General features: G+C 31.6%; 1 protein-coding gene across 1 annotated transcript; it reads left to right on the forward strand.

The window, feature by feature from the left end:
• Nucleotides 1-11,798: 11,798 nt before the first annotated feature.
• LOC132063361 (protein FANTASTIC FOUR 3-like) lies at nt 11,799-13,180 on the forward strand. The gene has a single exon (XM_059455868.1). It carries the CDS (start codon nt 11,949-11,951, stop codon nt 12,969-12,971), a length of 1,023 nt encoding a protein of 340 aa, XP_059311851.1. The 5' UTR covers nt 11,799-11,948; the 3' UTR covers nt 12,972-13,180.
• Nucleotides 13,181-17,618: the final 4,438 nt, after the last annotated feature.

Consider the following 17,618-nt stretch of genomic DNA (forward strand, 5'->3'; position numbering starts at 1 on the left):
GTTCATTTGATCAAGGTTTGAAGTTCTAACAGAACACCCGTTGCTTTTATCTATTGTTAACATAATATTATTCTCGTTGTCTGTTACTTTCACCGGATAGTACCGTTATTTCTTCATTAATTAATTATACAAAGTTTAAAATATTGTCTACTTGTGTTTAGCAAAACAAAGAACTGAAAAAAGCTCACTTTTTTTTTTTTAATCATTCGATATTTGAAAAATTGTGCTGCATGGAGTTTTTTTTAAGGGGAAGAGCTCCCAATAAACTTCTATAGTAAATTACTACTATATAGAAGCATGGGTTTGCACCCATGCTTCGTCGTCCGTTAAGCATTAAAAAAAAAAAAGTGTGGTCCCCATATTAAACACCAACCAATATTAAAAAAAAAAAAAAAAAAACACCAACCAATATTAAAAAAAAGAAGTAAAAAAAGTGGAACTCACCATCTCCAAACTCACGGGAAAAAAGTTGGACCCCATATTACAAAATCAAGCAATATAAAAAAAAAAGTGAATCTCATATTAAAAAAACAAACAATGTCAAAAAAACAAGTGCAAACTTTGTATTCGTAGCAAACACTAATATAATAAAGTTTTAGATACGGAGTACAAACTACTACTATATAGAAGCATGGTTTTGCACCCATGCTATATATATATATATATATATATATATATAAAAAAAAAAAAAAGTGTGGTCCCCATATTAAACACCAACCAATATTAAAAAAAAAAAAAAAAAAACACCAACCAATATTAAAAAAAAAAAAAAGTAAAAAAAATGGAACTCACCATCTCCAAACTCACGGAAAAAAAAGGACCCCATATTAACAAAATCAAGCAATATAAAAAAAAAAAAGTGAATCTCATATTAAAAAAACAAACAATGTCAAAAAAAAAAAAGTGCAAACTTTGTATTCGTAGCAAACACTAATATAATAAAGTTTTAGATACGGAGCACAAACTACAATGTTATATTAATCGTGTTTTGAATATATATATATATATATATATATATATATATTATATGCATAAAAATAGTGCAAACTAATAATGTCCAAAAGGGTGGGCCCCATACTAAACAACACCAAGCAATATAAAAAAAAAAAAAAAAAAGAAGAAACTATATAAAGCATGGGTTTAGACCCATGCTTCGTCGTCCGTTGTCCCTAATTTAAAAAAAAAAAAAAAGGGGGGGGGGGGGGGGGGGGGTTGGGCCCCATACTAAATAACATCGAGCAATATAAAAAAAAAACTAAAAAAAAAGTGGAACTCACCATCTCCGAACTCATGGGAAAAAAAAAGGGGACCCCATATTAACAAAATCAAGCAATATAAAAAAAAAAAAAAAAAAAAGTAAACCCCATATTAAAAAAAATATAATGTTAAAAATAAAAAAGTGCAGACTTTTTATTCGTAGCAAACACTAATATAATAAAGTTTTAAATACGGATCACAAACTATAATGTTATATTAATCGTGTTTTGAACATAGTATATGTATATATATTATATGCATAAAAATAGTACAAACTAATAATGTCAAAAAAAAAGTGCACCCCATAAAGGGTGGACCTCATACTAAACAACACCAAGCAATATATAAAAAAAAAAAAAAAGTGGAACCCACCATCTCCAAACTCACGGTAAAAAAAAGTGGACCCCATATTAACAAAATCGAGCAATATCAAAAAAAAAAAAAAAAAGTGAACCCCATATTAAAAAAAAAAATTGCAGACTTTGTATTCGTAGTAAACACTAATATAATAAAGTTTTAAATACGGAGTACAAACTACAATGTTATATTAATCATGTTTTGAACATAGTGTGTATATATATATATATGCGTAAAAATAGTGCAAATTAATAATGTCCAAAAAAAAAAGTGCACCCCATATTTAAAAATCAAACAATATTCATGTAATTTCCAAAGTATCTCATTAAGTCAATAATGATGAATTCATTACGTGCGTATCAATCCATTAGTGGGAGCAAATGAAATTATTTTCTTCAAAAGGTTAAGTAGTCAAACCATACAATTTTCTTTCTTTTTTTATATTAGCCCGAGATCTAATCTAGATATTAAACTCGTATTTGCTATTCCGCCATGTCATTTATTTGTTATGTTTACTAAAATAAATATACTTAAAATATTTATATTTTAAAATAAGATAGAATTTAATTACTTTTTTATTTTTATTCTTACTGTAATAAATGTGAAAATATATCAAATGGAGATCAAATAATGAATAAGGTAAATTAGTCAAATTATAATTCTAATCGACGTTTTCTTAAAAAACCATGCAAAAGACAACATGACAAGTAATGAGCTAAACCGAGAATATTTACCAAAAATTAAAAAATAGTATTTCTTCGTTTAAATAGAAAATCAATTTCTACTTTATTTCGTTTTAAACATGTAAAATTAATATAATAATTTGAATTAGAATTATCCAAATCAAAATTTGATAAAAAATAATAAGTATTTTACACCTTTAAATTAATCGAATTAAAATTGAAAGTATCAACCGATGCTTAAATATTCTTTATTGTTTTATCTCAAAGAGAGGAAAATAGTTTCTTTTTAAACAAGTCTACTCTTTTAAAAAATATTAATAAATTTGCCGATTTTGTATTCGTAGCAAACATTAATATAATAAAGTTTTAGATACGGAGCACAAACTACAATGTTATATTAATCGTGTTTTGAACATAATATATATATATATATATATATATATATATATATATATATATATATATATATATATAGATATATATTTTCACTATCCAAACACAACTACATACACATAGATGCACTATAATCTAAAGTGTTGGGCACATCGTGCGCGCGCGGCATAGGCCGTCTAGTGGAATATATAGAATTGTGATCACTTAAATACTAAAAAGTCCCAATATTTATTTTTGATCAAGATTGAACTGTAAAAGAGAAATTTAAAATGCTGGGGTCGATGAAAATGGGGGAATATCTAAAATACTAGATTTAATCATATATACAATTTGAAAGATTTTGTAGGCTTATTGCTCAAGGTTTGACGTTTAATAGGACTCCTTATAAGTGTTGGTTCTATCTATGTTATCTAAAAATAATCAAGTCATTAATGACGAGAAGAAATAAAGAATTAACTCTTCACGTACGTAATTATAAAAGATTCTCACATGACTTTCTTCATTCCGAGGACTCAAACACAAAAACTTTGGTTATGAGTGAAATAATATTGATTAATCCATCCATCCCCGTTTACTACATAATTAGTACATTTAGATTGAAAATGACAAGACTTAGAATAGCTCAATATAGCAATAATCATAATGTGGTGGAGATTCGATCCAAGTACCGTGAATGTATCTGTTGTAAAGTGAAACCTAGGACCTATGATGTCAACTTGCTAAGTATATTCTAAATTACATATTTTTGCTCCCTTCATTCATGGGCTCGATGCCATCGAACTTTAAATTATTTCCAATCGCAGCTTTTTTAGGACAGCCCTAACTCTATAAACAAAAAAAGGGAAAATTACTAATAGTAGAAAGTGAGGGTTAGGCACTAACATGGTGGTCAAAAAGGGTTGCAAGATGCGCATTATTGATTATTTTTAGTTGCCTGTGTAAGTCCATGAACTGGATTCTCTTTTCACAAAAATAAGAAAATAAGTAAATGGGACTTGGCAAAAATATCAACATGGCAAAAAATTTAATATTACAAACAAGGACAAGGGCAAATGACGCATACTCAGCAAAATATTCTGCAATTGGATGGCTTTTCAGCAAAATGAAATGAAAGATGGAATGGATTCTGATGCACAAGCTTGTTTGATTTGATTTAATTAATACACTGTCAATCACTCCCAAAACCTTTTTTTTCTTATACTATAAATCAATTCACGAAGCGCATAGCAAAAAGTCGAAAAATAATCCTAGCATGTTTGTCGTATGAAAATAGTTTCCGATTTTTTAATTTTTTTTTTAATTTTTTCATATTTGATTGTTCAAGATATTTTGCAAAATATTTTCTCTTAGAATATAAATTACTTAAGATATTAGAAAAATGACTTTTCGAGTGGAAGTAATAAAAACAAGTTCTATAAATTGACATTTCACTTTAGATTGTTTCCTCCCAAATCTCCAAACCCACCCCAAATCCCTCCCCTCTCCATATCTCATTTCATTAGTGTTTGCCTAAATTATATATAAATGCTCTTGGCTTACTTAGCAAACACAAGAAATTAAAATAAGTAAGAAAATTGCTTATTCTCTACGAAAGTATTTTCAAGAAACTATTTTTTGTGGAAAACATTTTTCTTCATATATATCAAACACACCACCTTTTTTTTTCCTTCAAATTTCAAGCCAGTATAATCTGTGTATAATCAGTGTATACATCAGAGAATGTTTATGCAATTAGTATACATTTGTCATATACTAAGTATACACCGGCGATAACTACATGTACAGTTACGGTTATTTCAGCAGCCACAGAAAAAAGGAAAAAAAGGTGGAAAAACCAATAAAATGAAAGAAAGAAACAGCAGAATGGGGTGATATGCTTTGCATTATCATTATTCAATATCAAATAAGTTAGTTTTATGCCTTGCTTTATTAGCTCTTAAGTGGGCTGACCTAATATCTTTATGCCTTGCCAGTGAAGAAAACTTTTTGTTGTACTTGCTAGAAAAGGATTGAAAAGTATGCTCGTTTAGAGTCACCAAGGGTTATTAAGTTTATTTATTTATTCTGCTTTCATGGTGTGTAACTTTTGGACCACCATGGTCGTTTAAGCTCTTTCATCCTCATCCAAATAGGAGAGAGACGGGAAAAGCCACTAAAATTAGGTCCTCTAATTAGATATATAATGTAAGTACAAATAAAACTTTACTCAAATACATATAGTGTTTATAAGTAATATCAACTTATTATGGTTAAGTAATTTAATTAATGATCGTTGAATATATACTAATTGATCATAGTTAAGTGAGAAGTCTATGTGCAAACATATCTCATACATTTATTTGCTTGGTGTAAATAATGATATAGGTGCAAATACTGCTAGCCAATGGTACGTACGTCAATAGTATTTGTATGTTTAAATATAAAAGTGTAGAGTTATGACATTATAACATTACACAAGTATAATCGTATTAATTAGTGGCAGAATATATGAAGGTAATCGAGCTGTACCGAAGTTTAACAATAGTAAACGGAATTGAAGAACTCATTCTAAGCTTTGAAAATGCAGATAACAATTAAGCTACATAATGGGGCGATATTGTATTCCGTATAATCATGCGAGTATAAATTAGATAATAAAAGAAAGCCTTAAACAAGTATTTATAGTAAAAAAAAAACTAATCTAGATTAAAACGCTAAACCACACAACTGATCCTAAACAAAAGGAGAAGACTTGTAAGGATCTGATTATCTAGAAAACAATAAATTATCTGAATCAAGAAGTGTCAGTCGATCACTATGTTCTTCATATTCGTCGGGTGTAATTAATTTCTTGATTGATATATAATCCAGTGAAAACTAATTAAATTATGAGACGTGGAGATGATAATTATATAGCACATACTTAAAAGGTCAGTATTATGTTACTAACATTTTATGACGAATGAATTAAACATTTCCATTTTTAAATGCCACCAAAAGAACAATGGTAGTAATGCTTGTCATAATCATGCAAGCAAACTAAGCCCATTATTTGGTCTCCACTTCATATTATAATTAAGCCTTTTCAGGTAAAACCTTGATGCTACTTTTTTAATTCCAAAATTAAAGACAAAACCGTGACGAACGACTTCCAATTCCTTTGAAATATCATCTTCATCTCTTGTATTAAATATTATACGTAACTTTGTAATATGGATATATAACAATAATATTCTTATGTGACATAAGTTATGTCTAATCCTTCACCTTTAAGGTTTCGTAGGAACACCAAATATACGCCTTTTTCGAAAAAAAAGAAAGAAAAAAACTTAGAAGGTTAATTCCTAATAAAAATGTAATGAGCTGAAAGGCTCAACCTCGAAATGAGACTCCCATGAGTTAAACTTAATGAGTTCGACCCATGAGGTTCTTACTACTGAATTTTATTATACTTTTAATGGTATGGATTCAGATATAATACTTGTTTAAGTTTTGACATATTAATATATATATATATATATATTTCGTATTGAAAATAATAGGAAATAATAGGTTCAAATGAATTTGATGCCAAAGTGCTGCATCTGCGCCTCTTAAAATTATGAATATCTGGTGTTTCTTACTATTTTGATGAGATTTATCTTAATACAGTTTTCTAGGTTTTGGCAAAACAATTATCAGGATGTACAAAAAGCAATTTCTAGTACGCAAGTTAAATCAATTATAATATTGCTCGATTCTTCTGTTATTTGACCCCGAAAATCTATTTGGTTGCATCATTATGTATTATCTCAAAATTTCCTCCACTCGTTGACCATGACAAAATATTATTTTAATTTGATATTTAGTGAGGCTTATTTAACTAATAATAGTAGCAATAATAATAAGACGAGTCCATCCAATCATTTCTGGCATATAAGCCATGTTTATGAATATGATGTCATGGACTTGTGGACAACATAAGACGGATAATACATGGAATTACGTAGCAATATATCCAAACTACATAATAATCTCGATTACATGAAAGTGACGTTGAGAGTGTCTAACGGCATAAAATACACTTTATTATCTTTTGTATAGATTGGAATCACAATGAAACTCTGTTGCCTCACGCATTACAATATTAATTGGAAGAGGACAAGCACATCAATTTGTAGTTATTCCACAAAATTTCTTCAAATGTAAACAAACCAATGATTTAATTGTAGTAGCAAAGACGAAACGCTTGTATATCATATTATCATGTGCGGGGCGTTAGGCCAAACGACACGCGTTGTAGGTTCTACAAATATTTTCTTATATTTATTTTAAACTACGATTAAAGAAACTTGTTAAATTAGTTTAATCTAAATCTTTAAAAAATATTTCTATCTAAAAAAGTACAACTGATCCAAATCTGCAAGGAAGGGGCCTCCTAATATGGTCCATATATGCTCAAGTAAATTTTAATTTCTATGCGAATCAGTTCAAGCTCAAATACTCCATATATTTCCTCTTATGAGCAATAAATGAATGATTAAAATCTGAAACGGTCAAATCCTCACCATATCGTTTGGTGGTTACTTTAAAGAAAAGGAATAAAAATAGACTCGTAAAACATGGAGAGAGTACGTTCGTACACATAAAAGAATAATCATAACAGTTAGCAGAATTTGTGATCATAAGAGATTGTTGAAATTAACAGTACAAGGAATAACTGTGTTGATGCAATGATGCTAATGAGTTATGCCAGCTGCAATATGCCTTTATTTTTTCTATTTTCTTAGACCTCTATTTTTTTTAATTAAATTAACACCACCTTAGATTTCCATCATGGAACATTATACTAAAACAACAAAAGGGTAATTGTGGTATGTGAATCTTCATGACATGTGCAAGTCCCTTTTTTTTTTTTTTTTTTTTTTTTTTTTAATTTCTTTCTAGTGAAATGAGCCTCCAAATGGGAGGATCGCTTTTTCTAAAATAATTATTTTAGGGTAGGTTATCGCTGTTGTAATGTCTACTCATTTCACATGGCAAGGAGCTTATTATTAAAAGTTAATAAAATATTAACAGCAACAAAGTTTCTCTTACAGAGAGAAAAGAAAAGGGGTGAAAAAGGAATATTTTCCCCTCATTTTCTTTGGGTACATTTTTTCCCCTCTCAATGGTGGTTACGTAGGTAAACATCTAGCCGACAAACCAAAAAGGTATGGCTTAGTGGAAGATGATTTCATTTAACTTTCTTTCGATGTGTCTTTATGAACTATTAGGTGCAAAATGAGAAAAGAAATGACAAATTCAGAATTTTAAATTAGTAATTACAGAGTATATACATACTTATATATGTTTTAAATTCGTAATTACACAGTCATATATTTTGCTTCTATCGTTTCATCTTATTTGGTACTATTTTCTTATTAGTTTGTTTAACAAGTATGGCATATATCTCTATATATATTTCTTGAATGAGAAGCTTTTATTACCACAAATGTTGTGACATGTTTAAACTTATAAAAATTTAAAAGTTTTACACCTATACAAATATTATGACATGTTTAAGCTACAAATTTTAAAAATCTTCCTTTATTTTTTAAATTTGTCAATCAAAATTACATTAAAAAAAAAGTGCAATGAATGGAGTACTTTTATAACAGCAAGCGCAAATGCACTTCAAACATAAGTAATACCAGCCTATCAAGGTGGTGGTGGGTTGGATATGAATATGATTCCTCCTGCCTTAATCAAATATTTCAGGTTCGAGTTGTTAGAATTTTTTTATTTTTATAGGGAGCGCTTTTCTTTAATGAATCTTATTCAACATGAATTTAAATTAGTTGGATTCCAAATCGAATATCGAGCACGGGTTAATTTTTTTTTTTAACAATATATATGGTGATAATATCTTTTTAGCTATGCATCGTTCTATTCTAAGACTGTTAATGCCAGTGGAACCTTTTATAACATAATAAATCTGTCATGGCAGGAAAACGTTTTTATTTATTTACTTATTTTAAGTTTTCCCCAATCGTCCGTACAGTTAGGTAACGAGGTCACTAATTACTTATATTAAACTAAACGCTGCCTGATTACCGACAGCAACAAGGGTAAACACCATTGAGTATGTGTCAACTCAATGTCGATTGAATTGTTCAATTATGATTTACGAGCAAAGAAAGGTTCTCTTTATTAGGTAGTTTCGGGGTAAAATTTTATTCAGCCATGCAAAGTGAGTTAAGAAATGCTAAACCTTGTCCTCTGATTAATGTGCAGAATAATTAATTAATTAATAAATAAATATAAAGAAAAATGCCCTAGGACTAGTATTTTCCGACTAATTTTTTGCTCTCACATGCCACAAAGAGAATGAAGCCACTCTCTATGTCAGTTTGCTCTCCAAGGAATTTTTAAATATAAAAAATATAGTTGAGGAGGGTACTGTGAACAACCACAATTTAAGTACGAAAAAAACAAAATATGAATAATTTAATTAAGGATTTATAATATATTTTTTCCTTTCTAATTTCTAATACTATGGAATATTATCGAGATATTCTTATCTTTTAGTCTGTTCCTATATGCTAAGGAAATAAACTGTTATTTCTATAAATCATGATCTTGAACTGTCTTCACCTCATTATATATAAAAGACACTTTAATGGTCCTTTTTGCTGATATAGGTAATAGCTGGAAGCACAAATGAACAAGGATACAGCAAGAACAAAGAAATAAGTATTGAACTGCAGAGGAGAATATTTAGGGCCGTGTGGCTCGCTATATACCTATTTGCACAAAAACAGTTAAATTGTAGAGTTTAAGTATATACTGTTGATATAAATAATAACGGTGTAAAAAATTATTTACAGTAACGATATATAAAACTTAAACTCTAAATTAACGCCGGAAACGAAGAAGAACAAGGAGCTCTTCAACTAACCAGCAAAATGTAGGCGTATTTATTACGATGGCGTGCAACTGAATGGTTGTAATTTCTTAATCTTAATAAGAAAATTTGACTTTAGACTTTGTAGGTAAATTAAATATTTTGATAGGATGTGCTTTAACCTTAATGAGTTTACTATGATCAGCGTTAATCCAAATTAATAGGATCAGGTTCTCAAAAGTTTTAAGAAGAATAACGGACTACATATTAGTCCGTCGTCATATTAAGTAGTATTTGATTAATCTCACTAGTAATGAAAAAGATTTAAGCACATCTCCTGAAAGGCTGAAACAGTTCTCTATGAACTATTTGATTAATGCATAACGAAAATGATACTGAAGCCTCAAGCAATTATTATATGTTTATATATATATATATATATAATTTTCAGACTAAAGGTGTTTACTACTAAAATATCTCTATTTTCCCACCGATTTTCCAGTGAAAAATATAATATTCAGTGGCTATTTTCCACTAAATGCCGGCGGAAAAAACTTAAATAATAGTATTTTTAATCGAAAAAAGTATAAGTTTCCCAAATAAGCTTTCGGTAAACCTATTTTGTCAAACGGATTTAAGTGGAGGTGACCCAAACACCCTCGGCAAAAAATTACAATATATATATAGGATAGTTTTTTTGTATTTACGTACATATATTAACTATTAAACATCCTGAATATATGCAAAAGGTTCGCTCAAGTGGTCTAGGGTGTTCAAAATTGTCTCTAGAATCCTAGGTTCAATTCCCATCAACAACATTATCTTTTATATTTAGCTTTTGTTGTTTTTCGAACCCCCTGAGTGAAAATCCTGAATCCGCTCGCTTTCCCCACTACGCGTTTTCCTAAAATAACCGTTTTAAAATGAGGTGAAAAATCATATTTTATAACATAAATTTCCCACCAAAAATAGGTGGAAAAACTATCTTTTTCCAGTAGTGGTTTAACTAGTCTACCACTATGCGATTTATGTTGTTCTGTCACTACCTGCACTATATAGCACTGGCTATATAAAGGAAGGAAAAATCAAGAAAAAGTCCAATAACTCGTTTTGACTAGTATGACGTAATGACATTTTTATATTTTGCTTGATTTAAATTGTTTCATGGCTTTCTGCTGTCGTCTGCAACTCTGTTTCATAATTTTATCATTTAATTTCTTGGAAAATTTTAATATGTGCCTTAGATAATTGAGGCTATTTTTTATGAGACAAAAAAATGAACCTAAAGTTTGTGAACCTATTAGTGTAAGATGGGGCTTCATTTTTTTGTTTAATAAAAAATAGCCTCACACAACTATTAGTCAGTTGTGTAAGGTAAAACTTTTCTAATTTCTTGGCTTCAATCATGCAAAACTGAAGGGGATATTTTGGCCAATAATGCACAAATGCATGGAGAAATGAATGATATATATAAATTTCACTTCCAAGAAATTTCAAGTTGCGGGGGCTGTGATGTTCGATAATCTACGGAGATGAGACATGGATTTTGACTCTCAATAAGTATGAAAAATTCTATGTTTATTTATTATTTTAAAAAATATGAAGTCAAAATTGCTGAAGGGGTTGCTGTCCTTTTCAAAAAATATATGGGAGAATCCTTTTATTTTCTGTCTATTTGTATCTTTCTTTAGGACATATTGGAAAATTACAAATTAATTTTGTTTTTATTTTGAGAGCAAATGATAAAATCGACGTGTCCTTGTTTAGAATAACATATTTACATGCGCGCACTTCGAAACATCCTCACGGATTTTCATTTTTCTTCCTTTTTGGTACTACTATATATACGTAACATACTAACAGGTAACACAGAATGGGAATACTACATTGGAATAATTACATTCCTTTGAACTTTTCTATTCTATGTTTTTTTCCTTGTTTTTGACATCAACGTATATTGTAATCACCCAGGATCACGAATGAATAAGATTCCTTCACCTTTAATAAAAAAAATTTAAATTCAAATTTTGGAGGTGAATTTCTTCAATAGAAATTTCTATTTATTGAATTTTACCCGACACAAATTTAAATTAATCAAGACTTAAAAGCAAATACAAACACAGAATGAAAGGAATAATACTATAGTAGTAAACTGTACAATTCAAGTGGTGCAAAAAAGCACATACCCCCACACCCCTAACATCCCACCCCCTCTCCCCTGTCTGTGGAACTTTTTGAGCACTACAAATACACACCGACCCCTTCACTTATCCTTCATTCAATCCTCTATCTTCTCTCCTTCACTTCTTGCCTCTCCCTCACAAAATCAAAGAACAAAAAGTACTCACAACTCTATATAACTATCTCTTACAAGATTCTTGATATTTCTCTCAAATCCCTTTTCTTTCATCACCATGTCAACGATAGTATATCAAGGCACTTTGCAATCATGTTTTGAGTCCCAAATCATTGAAACAACTACCCTTAAGCTCAAAGTCCCTTCTACTGTTGAATTTGGCAGAGGACCTTGTATAATTGACAACAACATAGACAATCATCTTAAAGAAAAATGCAATTATCAAGTTACTAACAAGCCCTCCACAACAACTAATCCTGATTTGGGTGGTGGTTGGAGTTTTCTTCAAAATCTCTCCAACAACATTTCTAAAGACTCAAACTTGGAGAAAGAAAGTGGCATTTATGTCCACCCTTTATCCAAGCGATCCTCATATTCATCAAGACTCAGTGAAAAAAGCCTTCAATTATGCACTGAAAGTCTTGGAAGTGAAACTGGAACTGATATCATTGACAGCAACATTTTCTCATTCTCTTCTTCTTCTTCTTCATATTCACCAATTGAAAAATCATCATCAACTAATGATGACCATGTGATGACTCACCAAGCTGAGTCATCATCCACGTGGTCAAGAAAGATTAGAAGTAATAATAATAAGAAATCTTGCAGCAAATTTCCACCTCCTTTGACAACAATAAGGGGTTTGAATTCTATGCAAATTAGGCCCCACCGTGAAGATGGTAGGTTAATAATCAAAGCTGTTGAGGCCCCACTTACACATAATTATCTTCAAGCTGAAAGAAGCAATGGTCGACTTAGGCTCTCTTTTTTCAAAGATGAAATCTCTGCTTCCAATTTTGAAGAAAATGAAGACTTAGAGGAAACTGAAAGTGAAATTAGAGATGAAGAAGAAGTAAAAGAAGAAGAAATTGAAGAAAAAGAAGATGACATTAAGGTGGAAGAAGAAGAAGAAGAAAGTGACATGCACAATATGAAATGGGATATAGATGGAAATAAATTTGATGTTGAGGGTGAAATGGGAAAGGAGAAATGTCAAAGGCTAAGCAGGTGCAAGGAAAGTGGACAGGGGAACAAGGTTTTTTGTGATTGGAGGAAGGCCTTATGGGTGGCTACTTCCTAATATTTTTTAAGCTTTATTTTGGATCACTTAATTATAGTTTTTGACATTTCCATATACTCTCATATGGTTTTGTTTCCCTTTGTCCGTTTAGACTACCGGCTTTTTGTGCCCCCACTTTTTGTTTTCTAATTAATTTCTTTCTAATGTTTCTGCCAAAGAGGACCACTCATTAATGGGTCTGACTGTATAAAACTTTTTCTTGGGCTGAATTTTCTTGACTTTGTTATATATAGTAAATTTAAAGATTATTATTATTATAATTTTCAAATTGGCGAAAAACAAGATAATGGTTCAAGCAAATTATAACCAAAAAATAAAATTCAGTGTAATTCTTCACCTATCCTATCAGAGGCTCAATGAAATACCCGAACATAAATCTCCGGTCATATAAGTAGTCGACAGCAGTTTGTTTATTTTTTTAAGAAAATATTATTATAGTTTGGAGAGTCAAATAAAACTGTAATTATAATTTATGAAATATTATTTTAAGTATTTTAATTATAATAGCTTAACTTTAGCACTTTATACTCCATAATGTTTTTCTCCAAGGGAGGGAATAATAGAGATGCCCTGTAAGCTTGTGGTTGGCAGTTATTATGGTTATTAAACATGGCCTTTCAAAAGTTTCGCGAACTCCTATAAAGTCATCTTGTCTGCCTTAAAGTAAAAAAGAACAAAAAATGAGAGTAACAAATGGTAAGCTGTACAATTGTGAAAGGGCACAAGAATGATGACATTAAATTGCTTAATTTAGAAGTGGCCTTAAAGATTTTGGTCATTAGATGCATATGGCCCACTTCACTACTCATTTTGGTACTTCATATATAGACTGTAAGTTATTGTAGTCATAGTTATGAATTTTTTTGGGATACTCTAATCATGCCCAATCAAGAAATTAAAGAATTATATATGAATATATAGTTAATGTCCGCCCAGTTAAAAGTAGCCTGATTAAGGTTGAAACTAAATCGATATAGAACAGCAGAGCAAAGTGTCCATAATGATTTTATTCTTTTTATTTTTCGACATACTAGTATCCTTTTTAAACTTGACTAGTCCAAATTTACGTCAAACCATGTTTGAGATGAGCACTGATGGCTTTTTAGGTTCAGGGTTGGGGGTGGGTTGGTGTGGGGTTGATTTTCAATAATTTTTTAAAAATGTTCTTGTGATTCTATTTGGTTTAATGTGTAAAACATACCTAAAAGAAATTAAAGATAATTAGAGAACCGATTGTTCTTAAACCTATATCTGAGTGTCGGTACATATTAGTGTCACACGCATAGGTAAGAAATGTAAAGAAATGGGTTTGGGATCTAACTCAACTCCAAAAGTTAAGTTATGAGGGGAGGATTGCCCAAGTCCATATAAGGAGATCACCCATCCCTTTTTCATCCGTTGTGGGACTCTTCAACACCCCACCTCGCGCTCAGGGCACATCCAGTGCAAGGACAATTTAATATGGGGCTAACATCGGTACACAATAATTGAGATGGGCCCTGCTCTGATACCATGTATATAAATGAATCTTGGGCCGAACTCAAACCAACCAGGAGCTGCATGCCCAGATTCCAGAAGGTTAGTCAGTGGTTACAATGTGCTCCTGGGAAACAATCCCATAAGCTGGAAGTCAAAAAAGCAAGAGACTCTATCATTGTCCCTAGCTGAAGCAGAATTCAAGTCTCTTAGGAAGATAGCTGGAAAGATTACTTGGTTATGCAGATTGTTTGAAGAATTGGCTATCTCTTTTTCTACTTGTTTTCATCTTTTGTGATAGTCAATCAAGCTTACATATAGCCAAGAATTCAGTGTACCATGAAAGGACCAAGCATATAGAAGTGGATTGTCGTTTTATTAGAGACAAGTACGCAAGAAGGCTTGACGTCCTTGCATCACATTGGGAAACATTCTCAATTGTCTGATAACTTGACGACTAACAGGAATTAAACATTCAACAGTTTTAGGAAAGTTTGGTTGTGCGAAGTCCACCTCCAACTTGGGGGAGGGGGGGGTGTTGAGATTATGTATGTTGTATGTATTAAAAAGCGTACAAAGTCTGCGTAGCTTAGAGTTAGTTGTGCAGTTTGTTAACTTTGTTTATTGAGAGGCGGTTGAGAAAATAGAGAGAGAGAGAGAGATCGAAAGGAGATTTCATTATTGACAAGAGGAAATGAAAATGTACAACTCTAATTACAAGTGCAGTAACCACCTATATATAACTAAGTCAACTAACTAACTCACTTATCACTAATTAACTTAATGCCAGTTGTCAATGATCAGGGGATAACTGTACACTTCTCCAACTGCTCAACATCCCCCCTCAAGCTAGGAGTAATGAAGATGTTTTGTCATTTCTAGCTTGGATACAAGGTAAGTATGATGGACATGTGTAAGACCCTCGGTAAGAACATCGACTGGCTGCTCTGCTGTTGGCAAATAATGAGACTGAACAAGGCCAATTCGAGTTTTCTCACGAATGAAATGACAATCGACATCGATGTGCTTGGTGTGCTCATGAAACACGGGGTTAGCAGCAATCTGTATAGCAGACTTGCTCATAATAAATTAGTACAATCAGTTGCAAAGAGAGCCCCAGTTCCTGAAAAAGTCCATTCAACCAGATAATTTTATCAATAGTAAAAGCTAAGCTTCGATACTCTGCCTCAGCTAAACTACGAAACATGGTGTTTTGCTTTTTCGATTTCCAGGATATCAATGAGCTACCAAAGAAGATCAAGTACCCAGTAATGAACCTCCTAGTATTGATGCAGGCACCCCAATCAATATCACAATAAGCAATGAGCTGGGGTGCTGCCTTAGAAGACATAAGAATCCCTAAACCAGGGCAATGTTTGATATACTTAACCACACGAACTGCAACTTCCATGTGTGAGGCTTTGATGAATGCATACACTGGCTTAAATTCTAAACAACAAATGCAATATCTAGCCTAGTGATGGTCAAATAAAGCAATCTTCCAACTAACTTGTGATAAGTAGAAGGATCAGCTAACAATTGATCATGAGAAGAAGTAGAAGGAAAGTAAGAATCAAACTCAGTATTGGTGAGCTTTTGATTGAGCTCAATAGGAGCCCTAATTGGCCTAGAGACTGATAATTCCAAATCAAAAATTAATTCAAAAGAATATTTGCGCGGATGTATTAGAATTCCATGATCACTCCTGGCAAATTCAATCCCCAAAAAGTACCTCAAATCACTCAAATCTTTGATCTTAAAGTTAGCCTTCAAAATCTGTTTGGTATGCAAAATTAGCTTATGGTTATTGCATATGATTAGGAGGTCATCAACATATATAAGCACAATGACCAAACTGTTGCCTTGATACTTAGTGAACAAAGAGTAGTCTGAATGACCTTGTTTGAAACCAGAATCCAAAAAAGCATTATTCAATTTAATATTCCATTGTCAACTAGCCTGCTTAAGCCCATAAAGAGACTTAAGTAATCTGTAGACTTGTCCTTTGGTACCCTGATCAGTAAAACCCTGGGATAATATCATAGATACTTCTTTATTGAGATCACCTTGAAGAAATGAGTTGAACACATCCATCTGGTGGATGGCCCAACCATGAGCAATAGATAAAGAAATCACAACCTGACAGTAACCATTTTGACAACATGGGAGAAAGATTCTTGATGATCCAAGCCTTCCTTTTGATTGTATCCTTTAGCAACCAATCGAGCTTTGAATCTCTCAACTTCACCATTAGCATTATACTTAATCTTGGAAACCCACTTACACCCAATGGCCTTCTTCCCCATATGTAGCTGAGTGACTTCCCAAGTATGATTGTCTTCCAATGCTTGAATTTTCACTTTGCATTGCTTCAACCTATCTTTTATCCTTGACTGCTTCATTATAGCTATTGGGTTCTTGATCCACAGAGAGCTTAGTAACAAAACTCTTGTAAGAGTCTGAAATGTGATCATAAGGCAAAACATCACTAATAGAATATAAGCAACTACCAACATTTCCTTTCTAAGGTAGAATATAATCTATATGCCTAATAGGTGGCTTAACAGCTCTAGTTGATTTCCTAGTTGCAACTTGAGGATTCAATGGAGGTTGAGAAGTTGATGATGTGGGATAGTCAAAAACTTCAGTTGGAGCATGGATTAGATCATCATTATCTGTAAAAGATGAGGGAAAAACACCTTCTAGAGAGTTAGATGGTACTATGGTATCATCAGTGATAGCATTAACCTCACCACTAGAAGTAACTGGAGCATTGATGGTTGATGTAGAGATGGACTCAGGATAATAAACAAGTGCAGGATCCCGATTCTCCTCAATAGAACAAGACATGAGAAATTATTGCACATCATAGCCATCAGAAGTAATTACCTCAGACTGAAATGGATAAACATATTCATGAAAGATCACATCCCTACTAACAAAAATATTTCTAATTTTCCAATCATATAGCTTATAACCTTTCTAATTAATAGCATATCCAAGTAGCACTTCTTTCCTTGCCTTAGGTGCAAATTTATCACCTCTTATCAAATTTGTAGCAAAACATAAACAACCAATGACCTTGAAATGTGACAGAGATGGCAACTTTCCATGTAATACCTCATATGGAGTCTTATTTTGTAGCACAGACAAAGGGATTCTATTGATAAT

The sequence above is a fragment of the Lycium ferocissimum genome, chromosome 7, assembly GCF_029784015.1.
Source record: "Lycium ferocissimum isolate CSIRO_LF1 chromosome 7, AGI_CSIRO_Lferr_CH_V1, whole genome shotgun sequence".
Taxonomy (NCBI): Eukaryota; Viridiplantae; Streptophyta; class Magnoliopsida; order Solanales; family Solanaceae; genus Lycium; species Lycium ferocissimum.